General features: G+C 36.4%; 1 protein-coding gene and 1 pseudogene across 29 annotated transcripts in view; one reads left to right on the top strand and one right to left on the bottom strand.

Moving 5' to 3' along the window:
* Positions 1-15,773, top strand: part of THOC2 (THO complex subunit 2) — a 118,454-nt gene extending 102,681 nt beyond the window's left edge. For 12 of the 29 annotated variants that reach the window (XM_060408144.1, XM_060408138.1, XM_060408134.1 and 9 more), the window contains exons 34-37: positions 3,137-3,274; positions 3,607-3,676; positions 3,759-3,916; positions 5,793-12,752. In XM_060408144.1, the coding sequence (XP_060264127.1) occupies positions 3,137-3,274; positions 3,607-3,676; positions 3,759-3,916; positions 5,793-5,921 (495 nt within the window). In that variant the 3' untranslated portion in view covers positions 5,922-12,752. The other 17 variants (XM_042242159.2, XM_060408141.1, XM_027963138.3 and 14 more) reach the window with 6 other exon arrangements.
* LOC105605720 (tyrosine-protein kinase Fer-like) lies at positions 5,822-13,324 on the bottom strand (annotated as a pseudogene).
* Positions 15,774-16,128: the final 355 nt, after the last annotated feature.

Genomic DNA, 16,128 nt, shown 5'->3' with positions numbered 1-16,128 from the left:
AAAACTCAATAGATTTATTCCATATTCAGTCAGAACACTTAGAAATGGCATATGAATACACTTGTAAAAATTGTGACTCATACCACTTTTCAGATCCTTAGTGCCTGACAGTATGATTAGATGTTCAGTAAATATTTAAAATGAACTTCTATGCCTTTGGACTTGTTAAAGCATCCAAAGTTCACTAGTCTGAATAGTAGTTGATGTTGCTTTTTGTGTGTCTAGGAAAGATTACTAGCATATGAATGTCTTAGAAAATTTTTTTTTCTGGATTTTGAGTGCTTTCTAATATGAATGATCTATAAATAAACTCACTGTTTCTGTGGTAGCTTTTACTTTTTAGAGGATTTGAAAGGTATGTGTCTATATTTTCAGGTCACTTTGTTATTGTACATGTAAAAATGTTTCCCTGCTTTAGTTTCATCTTTTAGTTATACTTTGTCCAGGATCCTCTTTTTTTAAAAATAATTAAATAGTTGCTATTTTCATTTTTTAATCCATAGTGAAAGTAATACATGGACTTGGCTTTTCAAGATGAGTTAGTATCCAAATCTTTTCTGTCAGTTCACCTTCTACCCCAGTTTCCAGTTGGCATGTTTCTAGTTTTGGTCCATTGTGTTTTTATTTAGCAATCTTAGCACTTAAATTGGATAAAGTATGCATAGCAGGCTCCTTTAAACCAAGCTTCTCTGTAATTTCAGAGGGGGGCAATAACCCCCCTCAAAAAATAAACTTCAGCTTTTAATTCTGTTCATCATCTTAAAACAAGGGTCTACAACCAAACCTGAGCCTACATGTCAGGCCATCTTCATATGTATTGAGTACTCACTGTGTGTACAAGGCACTGGGAAGTATGTAAAAGTAGAAAAAGGGAAATTAGCTTCCCTGCCGTCCTGTAAACTGTGTTATGGACAAAAGTAAATGACATGATATTAATTGGGAATACGTGTCACCAAAAAGGCTAATATAAGTTCACTGGACAGTGATTTGTGGAGTTGAGGGAATGTTGAACTGCTGATGGCTTTTGAAGTCAAAGTAGGAGTTTAAGAGATTAAGATAAAAATGAACACCTGTTCCAGTGAAGAGACCTGCTGGGAAGTACAGAGTGTTAGGGAGCAGCAGCAGCCACAGCCTAGGGTACGTTGGATTAATCCATAGTAGAATAGAATTGTGCAAAGATTGTGAAGAGCTTGGAATACTCAAGCTAAGGAATATGCATTTTATTCTGTAGGCAATGAGAGACTGTTTTTGTAGAAAAGAGTATTGTCATCAGAACTATTCTTAGAAGGATAGAAAGAAGGAATAGAACTGGTATATTTCTAAACTAAGAATTTTTAGGTTTCCCAGTTCCTTGCAATACAGAATTCAAGTTAGGTACACTTCATTCTTGTGGAGGAGTGTGCATGTGTGCATGCCTGTGTGCACACGTGTGTGCATGCGTGCACATACTTACTGATAATCACAAACAGAAATTTTACTGGAAGAATTAAGCAGTACTACACTAAGAGTATTGCAATAACATCACTTTCTTTGTCTTGTCAGTTTTATGAGTAATATTGACTTAAGGTGTGAATAAACTCCTCAGTTAGAAAATCTTAGTGTCATTTAGGGCATGTACCTGGCAAGAGTACCTTTTGGACAAGCACTTTTATGATTGTTTCTCATTCTCTTGCTCTTTGTTATTAATAAACATTTTGTCTATTTCACTTGATCATCAACTTTTATACATTGAATTTTTAAAGAATCTACTTATGCATTGCTATGGCAGTATTTCTGAGCAAACTGAATTGAAAATATTTGGTGGTGTTAAAAAACAAGTGTTAATTCTCAAACTGATGGCTGTCTTTTTTTGTGTATTCCTTTGAATACCAAAGGATTTGTTTGTGTAAAAATATTTGACTTTTGACTCACTGTTCTTTTCATTCTCAAGGTATATCTAGAATTGTGTAGTTATGTAATGAGTTATGTTCAGTATCCTGCCTAATACTTTTTAATGTTTTAAGTTAAATGTAACCTTATAGCACAGTTATAAATGCTGCAAGGTTAGGTGTCTGATTATTTCCTTAATATTTTCTTTCCTAATGGATTTCCATATTTACAACTTGTATAAGTAAGATTACCTCTTCTTTAGAATTAGCACATCCTTGATCTTTGGCTATTTTATGGCCTATGGGCCTTTCATTGGAGAAAGAATAGGCAAAAGAGAACATTGGTTCATCATTTTTCAGTCTGTTTCATCAACCTCAATGGACAATATGGCTTTCTGAGCTTTTTAGAACCAATAAAACAAATTTTGAGCTTCCCTGGTGGCTCAAATGGTAAAGAATCCACCTGCAATGTGGGAGACCTGGGTTCAATCCCTGGCTCAGGAACATCCCCTGGAGGAGGGCATGGCAACCCACTCCAGTATTCTTGCCTGGAGAATCCCATGGACAGAAGAGCTTGGGGGACTACAGCCCATGGGGTCTCAAAAGAGTCGGAGACGACTGAACGACTAAACACAGCTCAGCGCAAGACAAATTTTACAATCAATTGTGATTACTTGACAGAAACTGGAGTGCTTTGAGAAGTAGAGAATATGCAGCCTTTACTATAACGGTGATTAAGGAATAATCTATTTATGATTTATACTGAGGCAGAAAAGACTTATTAGTAAAGTCATGGCTAGGTTTTATATTATACTTTCCTCACTGTCATCAGTTGCTTATCAGTGAATGGTAAAACTTTTTAAAATTTCCGTGATTGTGTAGAGTTTTGTTTTTGTTTTTGTTTTTTTAATGGTAGAGAAAGTCCAGTAACTATTTTTCACACATGAACTCTTGTAATGATGGTGGCTATAGGTCTTCACAGTAGAACTATATAAGAACCTGTAGCTTGTGAATTTACTAATAAAAATCTCAGTTGAGGGAGGAGTGAACTGGTTGAGTTTAAATGATAAACATTTACAAGGTCAAGAATTGAAGTCTTTGCATAATTTGTGCCATGCCCTTTTATTTTAACCTCTCATAGTCCATACAGCTGACCAGTTTTGACTTTGGGTCTACTACCAAATGTCTTTCATTAAATAAACAATCGAGCAAATGATGTCAATACTGGAAAACTAATAATCTTTAGTAATATTGCCTTAATTTAACAGCTCTACATTAATCATACTCCTCCACCACTGTCCAAGAGTAAGGAGAGAGAAATGGACAAGAAAGATTTGGACAAGTCAAGGGAAAGATCCAGAGAAAGAGAAAAAAAAGATGAAAAGGACAGGAAAGAGCGGAAAAGGGTTTGTAATTTTTTAAAAACTAGTTTGGAAAGTTCATTATCATGTATGGTAGTGTGTCTGTTGTCTTATTTAAAGTACTAGTTTGTTGCATGACAGTCTATTATTTGGTGTTTAACTGGTATTTTCACCCTAAAGTGTGTTTGAATCTTCTACAGTATAAGGATCTTCAGCCTAATAATCTCTACCAGCTCTTCTTGCCTATCATGTCATTTTACCAAGTATGTGAAACTACTGCAGATATTCTCCAATGCTAGTTAGCTATGCTCTTGTAGAAAAGTAGTACTTTAAAACAAAAACTCTCAATCAACGTAGTTCACAATTCTTGGTTCTAGGATCACTCAAACAATGACCGAGAAGTGCCACCGGACTTAACCAAGAGGCGGAAAGAGGAAAATGGAACAAGTACGTAGACTTATTAATACTTTCCAAGTAGTCATCAAACTGAATCGGAAAAGGCTTTCATGATTCTCTTTTATAATTTTAGTGGGGGTTTCAAAACACAAAAGTGAAAGTCCATGTGAGTCTCCTTATCCAAATGAGAAAGACAAGGAAAAAAATAAGTCAAAATCTTCAGGCAAAGAAAAAGGCGGCGACTCTTTTAAATCTGAAAAGATGGATAAAATCTCCTCTGGTGGCAAAAAGGTAAATTTTGAGAACAAAAGGAACAATGAACCATTTTCTTAGAAAATCTCCCATTAGAAAATTTAGCCAATATTGAGGTGTTTTTTTTTTGTTTTTTTGTTTTGTTTTTTTGTAGTCAAATAGTTTTCTGTTAATTATTTGGGGGTGGGAAGAGGAGGTTTTGGAGGAGGGCAGGTTTTCTTGGAGAACTTGAAGCAGTTTAGTCCCAAATTGCTGGGAGGGTAGAATTAGATTACTTCTGAATTTCCTTTCCTCTCCATTCCACTCACACCTGCTTCTTGTCATTGAGTTTCAGTGTGTTTTCTTTTTTCTCTGACAACAATTCTTATAGTTACTCTTTAGTCATGAGATTAAAATATGGTCACATGTATTCTCCCTGATCATTACACTGTTATAAAGTCTTTCTCATTTTTCAACACACTTTTATAATATTTTCTCCTAATAAACTTATGTTTACATCTTATATGTGATTTTAAAATTAAGTGTAGTGTGCATTCTCTTAGATGCTAATGGAGAATACTCAGAATATATCCCATTCATCTGTCATAAAGTAAGCAAGTCATTACTAAAGTGTTTACAAAGCATCATTATATTTAGTCAACATATATGTCATATATTCATATTTCTTCAAAGCAGTTTTTGAAAATTATAAGGTGATGGTTTTTAAAGGGAGGCTGCTCCTTATAAATAAGTATTTTAAACTGAGGTAAAATTTCACATAACATAAAATTAACCATTTTAAAGTATATCATTCAGTGGCATTTAATACATTTACAGTGTTTTGCACTCATCATCTGTCTAGTTCTAGAACATTTTCATCACTCCAAAGGGAAACCACATTCTCATCAAGTCATTCCCCATTTCCCCCTCCTTTTAGCTTTTCACAACTCTGAATCTGCTTACTATCTCTATGAACTCTTTATGAGCTTATCAAAAACTCTAGCTATTTCCTATAAGTGGAACTGTATAATAATGTGGCCTTTTGTCTCTAACTTCTTTCACTTAGTGTAATGTTCTTGAGATTATTCATGGTGGTGCATGTATCAGTACTTCATTTCTTTTCATGGCTAAATAATATTCCCTTGTTTGAATATACAACACTGGTTTATCCATTCATCAGTTGATGGACTTTTGTCCTTTTTCCACTTTTTGGCTGTTGTCAATTGTGCTGCTATGAACATTTGTGTGCTACAATGAATTATTTGTTTGAATGTCTTTTTTCAGTGATCTTGTGTATATACCCAGGAATGAAATATCTGGGTTATATGGTAATGCTATGTTTAGCTTTTTGAGGAACCACCAAACTGTTTTCCATAGTGGCTGCACAGCTTACATTTCTACCAGCGATATATGAGAGTGCCAATTTCCTTACATCCTTGCCAACACTTGTTATTTTCTGTTTCTGTTTTATTTGTTTTTACTTAGTGGGTGTGAATTAGTATCTCACTGTCATTTTGATTTTGTGTTTTCTTAATGACTAATGATGTTGAACACCTTTTCATATACTTGTTGGCTATTTGTATATCTTTTGAAAAAATCTATTTAGATGTGTTGGCCATTTAAAAAATTGTATTGTTTGTCTTTTTGTTACTCAGTTGTAAGAATTCTTTATGTAGTCTTGATATTAGACACTTATGAGATACATATATACAAATATTTTCTCTTATAGGTTGTCTTTTCACTTTCTTGATAGTGTTCTTTGATATATACAAGTTTTTATGTTTGATGAAGTCCAGTTTTGTTTTGCTTGTGCTTTTGGTGTTATATTAAATAAGTCTGAAGAAAAATTTATGGCTGGTGGCTGATGAAAAGGGATTTTAAACTGATTTTTATATTTGGTTTTCCCTTCCTCAACTAATTCTACCATTCGTTATAGGAGTCCAGGCATGATAAAGAAAAGATAGAAAAGAAAGAGAAACGGGACAGTTCAGGAGGAAAGGAAGAGAAGAAACAATATCCTTTTCATCTTATAGATCTTTTTAATCAGTATAATGGAAAACTTTGATACTGATGTTATTTAGAATTGTACCCTTGTAATATGTGTCTAACTGCTTAAGGACTTTTAAAAATGGTCTACCTTTTAAATGGTCTCTCTAGTTAACCCTCTCAAATGTATGAAACATGGAAATGGGAGACTTGATTGTTTTTTTTAAACTTCTTTATTAACTGAGGTGGTTTTATGCCACCAAGGGATTTAAAGTCCCTCTGGCTCTATCACCAAGAGGAGGAGAGGAAACAGAGTCCCTTGGGCTGGGGGCATGGGGAATAGCAGAGCAAGATGATGCTGCAGCTGAGCAGAGCTGGTAGAGTCTGAGACTACTAGGCTGGTAAGAGTCAGGCCTGCAGGCTGAGGGATTGTACTAAAAGATGAGACACGATTTTTCCGCCCCCCCCCCCCCACCCCCCGAAAAGTTGTTTTCCCTTAATTTGTCATCTACTCATAAGTCCTCGGACAAGCACAGATAATGAAGACTTTCAATCAAGGTGAGTCTTCTCTTACCTCTTTCTCATTTAAAGATAGAAATACAAAATGAGGTATGATAATGTTGAAGAAACTAGATCCGTTTTTGCAAGACACAACTGTAGTGTTTCACCTAAATATAATGCTCAGGTCTTTGGGTAAAGATGTGAAAGAAGGTTCATGGTTATTTTTAAGCTATTTTCATTTTAAGCTTGCTGATTAAGTCATGCCTTTTTTTTTTTTCTTTTTTAAAGCATCAAGATGTGTTTAAAAACATCTGGCTTTCTCTTCACCACTCATTCCCATCTTCTCTGGATAATCAATCCATTTTTAAAGTACCTTATAGGTGGTGGTGGTATCTGCTTTTTACAGGGGAAGAAACTGAGACTCATAAGGTTAAGTTGAAGGGGGTGGCAGAGATATTACCTGACATGGCCAATACATAAACGTAGATCTTCTTGCCTACTAGTGTTCTCCCATCTTTTTGCCTTTCATGCCGACATGTTATTCAGAGATTTTTTTTGTCTTAAAGTTTCTTGCTTCTCTATCACTGCCCATGTTTTTCAAAGCCAAAAATATGGTCTGTGCTTTTAGTTTTGGAATTTAAAATAGGCAATTTTGTTTTCAAAGTAGTTATACCTTATATGAATTAAAAAAAATGTTTTATCCATCTTAAATTATAAGTGGACAGAGTGTTCAGAACCCTTAATATGATCTTTTTTGAGCACTCAGATCATCATTTGAAAAGTTATTGTTTGGTGATGCCTTAGGATTATTGAGGTATGTAGGATGATTTGCCCTCTACAGCTAATGGTTTGAGATGGCAGTATTGAAGTTTTTGAATCTTTTATAGCCAATTTTCTTGTTTCTGTTTTAGCTGTCACTTCTTAATGACATCAAGTATACTTACATTCTCTACCTTCCTCCTAATATTATTTGCTGCTTCTAATCTTTTATTAAACTGGATAGATAACCAAGGCTGTTTACAGTTTGAGTGAGAAATGTCTGAGAGCCTGTTCCATATAAAGCAGTGAACTTTAGAGTATGGATTTTGTCCTATTTATTTTGGCTACAAAGCAGGGATTTGAGGTTGCCAGGTAGGTAACTTCCTGATAGATTATGTGCTTTTTCTGTTTTGTTAGTCTGTGCTCGTTTTCTAAGTATTAGCATAGAAGGGAAGATGAGAGTTGTGAGAGAGCTCTTAAGAATTTAGTAGATTTTTTTAAATTAGGAAGATTATAAAAGAAACATTACCTGTTCTTAAATTCTACCTATCCCTTTACCTAACAACTAGCTGTCTTCCCTGGTGAATGATAAACTCTTAATATTTTTTTATTCTTCACCATAACCTTCCTTTTAGTTGGCGTTTTGCTTTTTGCTTTTTACTTCTTGCTGTCACCTGGTCCCCTCATTAAAAAAAAAAAAAGCTCTACCTCTTTTATCTTCATTAGGAATGGGCCAGTCATTGTCATTGACAGCTTTCACTGTGGTTTTCTATATCTCTCTTCTTGCGTAGACTGTTTGTGAAAGCACTGGTAGACTTTTCCTTTTTTTTAAGCTGTTCTGTCTTCTGTTGGATACCTTCTAGGGTTGGTCAAGTCTTTATGCTGTTCCTTTTCATTTAGAGTTCTCATCACTTCTGATTGGCATCATTTACCTTTCAGTATCAGTATCAGTTCACTCACTCAGTCGTGTCCGACTCTTTACAACCCCATGAATAGCAGCACGCTAGGCTTCCATGTCCATCACCAGCTCCCGGAGTCTACTCAAACTCATGTCCATCGAGTCAGTGATGCCATCCAGCCATCTCATCCTCTGTCGTCCCCTTCTCCTTCTGCCTCCAATCCCTCCCAGCGTCAGGGTCTTTTCCAGTGAGTCAACTCTTTGCACGCGGTGGCCAAAGTATTGGAGTTTCAGCTTTAGCATCAGTCCTTCCAATGAACACCCAGGACTGATCTCTACCTTTAGGCCACTTCAAATCTGCTGCTCCTTGCTCCCTTTTTAATTTATATTATACAGAAAGGAGAACTGCTACACATGTCACATTTCCGTGATTCAGAGATGTCATTAATTGTAAGATTCATTGTTGCTTTCTAGAACTGTTTTTTTTTTGAGAAAAGTGCATAGAGAAATGGCATTGATTTGTAAGTATCACCCTGATTTCAGAAACATTAAAATGATCATGTTAGAGTTAAGAAAATACAGTATATGAATGTGACCCAGATTAAATTCCTTCCAAAGTCTTATTTTCCTGTTTCATACTTTTTAGTTGCAAAATCCTTTTTGCTTGTTCTCTGTATTTCCTGTTACTTGTTTTTGCTAACGTCTTTGTCCAAATTCATCTTACCTCTCTTTCATTTGGTCTCTGGAACACAACTAAGTTCTTTGCTTTTAACCTTTTCCCCTAGTTTAATCTTTAAAAATTCCTGTCTATGAAAAATTTCCACTTAGAACCATTCTTTAGAGTCTCAGTTTTAAATTGATATGTATGGTCTTCAATTTATTAATATTGAGTTCAGCTATCTTTTGAGAGTCCTTTAGTGAGCCAGACATTGCTAAATTGAGACTTCTAGGTTTTGAGAAACTCAATCTACTTGCACTTCGATCCTGGATTCTTGATTTCAAAGAATATTAACAATTAACTCTCTGCTCCCCATCTGTATTTGTGGTATACTGCATTCCTATTCTAATACTCCACTCCAGCGAGGCCTAATATATTTTCAGGTCTGTCTGTCATCTCCATCTCTTATGTGTAACCTAACTCTTAACATTTAAACCCAAGGTTGCAAATTCTCAGCCCTTAGGCAGAATGTGGATTATTAGACATAACTTCTTGGCCTTGGAGATGGCAATGGCAACCCACTCCATACTCTTGCCTGGAAAATCCCATGGACAGAGGAGCCTGGTAGGCTGCAGTCCATGGGTGGCTAAAGAGTCAGACACGACTGAGCGACTTCACTTTCACGCATTGGAGAAGGAAATGGCAACCTGCTCCAGTGTTCTTGCCTGGAGAATCAGGAGCCTGGTGGGTTGCCGTCTACAGGGTCGCACAGAGTCGGACACAACTAAAGCAACTTAGCAGCAGCAGCAGCTTCTTGGCCTTGCACAGTATTTAACATTTTCAGAATAGTTACACAAAATCCAAATGTTACTTTCTATTGAAGAACTGGAACACCTGGCAACATTGTGTTCTCATTTCCGCATGTCAGCAATCAGCTGGACCTGCCTAGGTACTTGTCCCCCTTAAATAGAATGGGTCTTTTTTTGTAGTTTGCCTCAATCAGGCCCCAGTAAGTGCACTTCCATTTGTTTCCACTTTATACTAGCCCCTATAAACAATTGATTTTCTAATCCCCATTCTGAGTCTTTCTTCTTCAGTCCATACTTGGAAACCGACCTTCTAAGTGCTCAAAGAGTGCTTAATTTAGGAATGTATTACCTTGAGGTGCAGTTCTAGATGCTGATAATATATGTAGAGTAGGGAGTGTTCAGTTAACTTTCTCAGTAGTTTCCCATTGCTTACAAGCGTGTGTCAGCTTGCCTAGAATCCTAGTCACTAATTCCTATGTATATATGAGTGTGTTGCATATCCCTTTCCTTAGATTTTGGTCTTGTTGAAGGCAGTTAGCTTCCATCTCTTCCTTCTAATCAGATAACCAAGTATTTTTCTTTATTACCTACTATGTTTCAAGGGGTGTTGGTTTAGTTGGTAAGTTGTGTCTGATTCTTTGCGACCCCATGGACTGTAGCCCGCCAGGCTCCTCTGTCCATGAGATTTTCCAGGCAAAAATACTGGAGAGGGTTGCCATTTCCTTCTCCAAGAGATCCGCCTGACCCAGAGATGGAACCCTCATCTCCTGCTTGGCAGGTGGATTCTTTGCCACTGAGCTACCTGTTTCAGATACTCTTAACTTTACATGGAGAATTATGTACTCAGAGTGTTAACTGTATCTTTTTGGAATTGAGGAGAAACATCATTGACTTTTTTTTGCCCTCAATAGAAGGTTCAGTTTATTTGTAATATTTGATCAGTTCAGTCCAGTCGCTCAGTCCTGTCTGACTCTTTGCGACCCCATGAATCGCAGCATGCCTCCATGTCCATCACCAACTCCCGGAGTTCACTCAGACTCACGTCCATCGAGTCAGTGATGCCATCCAGCCATCTCATCCTCTGTCGTCCCCTTCTCCTCCTGTCCCCAATCCCTCCTAGCATCAGAGTCTTTTCCAATGAGTCAACTCTTCCCATGAGGTGGCCAAAGTACTGGAGTTTCAGCTTTAGCATCATTCCTTCCAAAGAAATCCCAGGGCTGATCTCCTTCAGAAGGGACTGGTTGGATCTCCTTGCAGTCCAAGGGACTCTCAAGAGTCTTCTCCAACACCACAGTTCAAAAGCATCAATTCTTCGGTGCTCAGCCTTCTTCACAGTCCAACTCTCACATCCCTACATGACCACTGGAAAACCATAGCCTTGACTAGATGGACCTTAGTCGGAGAAGTAATGTCTCTGCTTTTGAATATGCTATCTAGGTTGGTCATAACTTTTCTTTCAAGGAGTAAGCGTCTTTTAATTTCATGGCTGCAGTCACCATCTGCAGTGATTTTGGATAGTATACTGTTTAAGAAGTTGCTTTATGTGCTGCAACATATTTTTTGAGGGCAGGTTTAGTATGCTTTCATCTGGCTCTGTGTGTAGCAACCACTAAAGATATACAAAAGTTTTGTTAGGAGATTGAAATGATAGACCCGAACTATTTTTCTTTTCATTTTTATCCTTTAAAGTATCACTGAATTCTGTGCACTGATATTCATAGGCACTAAACAGTTGGAGAGAACAGGAGGGATTTTCCATTTCCTTTATTCTACTTAAGGCAGACAAAACATTCACTCAGGTGCTGTGCTGCTCTTCATCTGTACATAGGCATGAGCACTTCCCAAAGACTCCAGTGCCACATTTACCCCTGAGTGACTACTCCCCATGCACACATTTATCTTGAGAGGTACCCCAGGATGTGCTGAGATTCCGTTCAACAGAATCCTAGTCTTAACTGTTCCATTTTATCCAGTTGGAATACCTCAGGAAGTGTGTTTGTGATGATAAAAATTGCTAGGGAGCAGTTTAAGGGTAAGTGAAGGAGTAAAGTGGGGTTAGGATGGCTGTCCTTTTGTCTTTCTCCTATAGCTTCTTTCTTCCTTGTAAATGTTCATTGGACTTTTTAACTGTCAATTTTATCCATGTGTGCCTTTCTACTTGGCTTGTGGGTACCTGTGTATGTGTGTGTGTATGTATGTACAGGTACTAGGATTAACCAGAAATAAGCTATTAATTTGCTGGGCTTGTATTACGTAGTTTCTCTACATAAATTTCGTTGCCATCCAGAGGGCTCTTTTATAAAGAACTACTGAAACATTTCTTAGGACTTTTTTGGTGAATTTAATCATAAAATTAGTGTGTGTATGTGTTTATAAAGAGGTAGCTCTGCTAACAAGGCTGATAGTCTATTTGTCTTTGTTCTCTACTTTGATCAACAGTTTAGCTGCTCTTTCACCCAGACCTATGCTTCAGACTTCCTTCTTGCTGTCATAGCTCTCTATAAAGTAACTTCATTGAAAATCAGCTGTCTCAACTCTGAAAGGGTACTCTTTGAAGGCATTTCATACATAGTTTTCTGATACCCAGACAAAGGAGAAGGGTGTGGTGGAACATAGGGAAATGACAACCTTACTAAAACAGCAAGGCCTATTTCTGGCAAAAAGCAAAGAAGAAAAAACCCCAGGATGTCCAAATAATTCCCAATGGAAAGTGATATTTACAAATGTAATCCTGTCTTAGCACAGTGAAAGGCCACCTTTTTTGGAAATGTGTCCTGCAAAGATGGTATTACCAATGCAATTTATAGCACTGGGAGAGGAAAGCTGTCTAGGATCGAGGACAGCCAACTCTGAACTGAGCCTAATGTAGAAACTCTTTGAGAAATATCAGCAGTCCTTGATGTGAAAAGATCTGTGGGATTTCTTGCATTTAGAACCTGTGCTTTCTTATTACAGTGGTTAAAGTTGTAAATATTTCTTAAAAATTGTTGAAAAAAAAATAACCTTAGTAGAATATTCCAGGTAATGTGGTATAGACTTGTTAATGAAAAGAAAATATTACTCTGCTGGAAGATAGAGTCCTAAAGTCTGAGTTTAGCAGTGTTTTATCACTGGGTGACTTTCTTCTTGATGGCATTTCTTTCTCAAGTTCCCTGAACTTGGGGCGGTTTTCAAGTTTGTAATTCCAAGACTTCAGCATTATTTTGTAAATACATTCTGGACACTGCTGAGAGACTGACATCCAGTATCTTCTTTCCACTTGCTCTTGTGCTTGCTGATTTGTCATTCCAGGGTGTGGACAGACCCCTAAGCTGAAGGTCTCCCAGAGGAGGATGCCAAAGCTCCATGCGTCACTCTCAGAACGATATCTCCCATAATTGAGAGCTTCTGGTGCTGTCCATTTAATGGGAATCTGCTTTAAATCAGAAGATGAATACACACCACCATCCTCTTGACGAGACATTCCAAAGTCACTGGTTTTCAGAACATTATTTTCACCTCCAAGCAGTTTCTTGCAGCAAGGTCCCTGTGTATACAATTTTTACCTGAGATTTGCCATCCAGAAGCAGCATCTAATAAAAATGTCATTGTTTTAGGTCATCCTTCTTTCTCAGAAAGGAGAGGAAATCACGTCCTGGAACAAGTCCCTTAATTTTGTAGATAGGCTGTATTTGTGTGCTAACGTTTATGAATTTTACAATATTGGTATGATTATATTGCTTGAGGATTTTGGCTTCTTGTAAAAATTTTAATTTCAGTTCCTGGGAAAGATCATCTTCACATGTTCTAACAGGGATACCAATTTTATGTTTTAATGTACCCCTAAATGTGTCATCAAAATTTCCCTTGCCCAGTAATTATGACAGCTTTGTGATTGAGATGGAGAAGGCAGTGGCAACCTACTCCAATACTCTTGCCTGGAAAACCCCATGGACGGAGGAGCCTGGTGGGCTCCAGTCCATGGGGTCACTAAGAGTCGGACACGACTGAGCGACTTCACTTTCACTTTTCACTTTCATGCATTGGAGAAGAAAATGGCAACCCACTCCAGTGTTCTTGCCTGGAGAATCCCAGGGATGGGGGAGCCTGGTGGGCTGCCGTCTGTGGGGTCGCACAGAGTCGGACACGACTGAAGCGACTTAGCAGCAGCAGCAGCATGATTGAGAACCCATTTCTTATACTGATACCATGATACTCTTTATTGTGACATGGACTTTTTTGGCAGTTAAAAAAATGAGTTAAATTCACATAAAATAAAATTTGCCAACGTGGTTTTTAATATATCACTGTGTTGTAACTATCACCATTAATTCCAGAACATCTGCATCATCCCCAAAAGAGACCCCATACCTGTTAGAGTCACTCCCAGTTCTCTCTTTCCCCTCCCCTTGGAAGTAACTAAAGTATTTTCTTTTTGGATTTGCCTATTTTGGACATTTCATAAAAATGAAATCATTCTATATGTGGCCTTTTGTGTCTGGCTTCTTCTACTTAGCATCATGTTTTCAAGATTCATCCATGTTGTAGCATGTATAAGAGCTTCATTTCTTTTTATAAGTGAATATTATTCCATTGTATGAATTTGTACCACATTTTGTTTATCCATTCATCAGTGATGAACAGGAACAATGATTTTTAAGTATTAAAATTAATTGTAAGTTCAACATATGTGTATCTATAATTATAATTGGTAATGTCAAGATTATACATGATGTGAACAGAATGCTGTATAGAAATGATATGTAAATTATTGTCAGCATTTCATGCAAGTGTGATGATTTTCTAAGACCCTTCTAGCTCTGATTTTATGAAATGTGTGAATGTAGTATTTCATCAATAAAATTTAATGCCTTAAGCATTAATTTAAAATTTGAATGAGAACAATGTTAGGCAGATAACTTATTTGCCACATGTTGTAATAATCATGTTTTGATTTATTTCAAATATGCAGTATTTGAAAAATGTCAATACATAAGGAAACGAGTATAATTAAGTCAATATATTTTTAAAGCAATTTTTATAATTTAGCAGACATTGCATCTTAATATAAGTAACTATTAAAATCATGTCCTCATGAAAAAATGTGATGTCATTTTTCTTTTTATTGATCATGTAAAATTGGTTCCTTTTCATTGCTATGTGTTGTTTACTTTTGACAAGCTATTGCTTGTCCCAGTGGAATGTTTTACTTGTTTCTATTTCATTTTTTCCTTCCTCCCTTCCCTCGTTCCCCTTTTTCCTCTCTCTCAGATAAAATACAAGTTATCATAGTATGCCTAGTAGGCAATAAGAAATACACAAATATTTTATCCTTATCTAGTGACTTAATTCAAGCATTGGTTATTCACAGAACTCATTGATTTTCTTTCTTAAATCTTCCTTCTCTTTTTTCTTCCTTCTTCCTTTTCTCCTTCCTTCTCCTTTCATCTGTCCCTCCTCCGCCTTCCATCCGTCACCTCTCTCACCCTCCTTCCTTTCTTATCTATCAATATAATCACTTTGTTTCTTTCAGGTGAGATTGGAATGAATTGTTCAGCTGTGACCAGAAATTTATTTTCCTGAGTAGATTGCCAAGAATTATGAATGAAGAGGGCCCATTTGCATCTCCTTAAATTATTCAGTTATCTGCTTTATTGCTCCATGCCGAAAACTTAAAATTGTTGAGTTGTGCATTACTGTATTTAACTTGTTGCTTAGTTTTACATGTTTATTTTCAGTAAATGGCTGAAAGTGTTAACTGTTTCATATTTTTAGCACAATGTGCTGCATACAGTTTCCAACAAGCAAATAAGGTTACATATGTACAGAATTTCACTTTAGAGTAACTAAATATTGCCTGGGTTTATTTTTTTTTTCAATATGAAATGCTTCCTTTTTATTGTTTGAAATGGAAAATAAACAATTATTGAACCATTTTGAATTTACCTCATTTAAAAATTCAATTTTAACTTATTATTTGGCCTGTTTTATATTTAGTCAGTAAAAAAACAAAGTGGGAGCAGTGTCTTATGCAATGCCTAGGAATCATTTTATATAGTTCGTGTATGACATTAAAACATGTTTGAAAAAAAAAAAATGGTACCAGCACTCACTTGTCCCTTGCCATTTTTTCTTGTAATTATGTCAGAAAAATCAAGGGGTTGGGGGGAATAAAAATATGTTTTAATTCTACAGTCAGAGAAGCTTTGTATTGCTGAACTTTCATCTGGAAAAGTTTCACAGTGACATTTTTAAAAGGAAATTTTTTTATCTATTGAATTCTACCCATGTAACCTTTTTTTCTAAATAAACAATAGTTTTCTCAAATGATTGTATATCATTGTGTATATTGTTGCTTATTCAAAATAACTTAGCTAAGATTCCTAGCCCTTTTCTTCTTATTTGTGTCTTAGTCCATGGACCACAATGTTTCCAAATGACAGACATCTTATCCAATAATATGAGAAAATCCTATTTTCTTTCCTCTGCACCTGGGGTAGAAAGTGGGCTGAAATCATGCCCAGACTTATTCATTTACTCTTCAGTTTCTTGAACCCCAATGATACCTATGCAAATTAATTTTTTTGTAGAGAATGACAGTAAAGGGTTTGATTTTTAGGATTGAGACATGCTAAGTATATTTTAGAATTGGCAAAGGAATATAAATCTCAATGCCCCATTT

The sequence above is a fragment of the Ovis aries genome, chromosome X (assembly GCF_016772045.2).
Source record: "Ovis aries strain OAR_USU_Benz2616 breed Rambouillet chromosome X, ARS-UI_Ramb_v3.0, whole genome shotgun sequence".
Classification (NCBI taxonomy): Eukaryota; Metazoa; Chordata; class Mammalia; order Artiodactyla; family Bovidae; genus Ovis; species Ovis aries.
The sequence above is the reverse complement of the archived record's forward strand: the minus strand, read 5'-3'. Positions and strand labels throughout refer to the sequence as shown.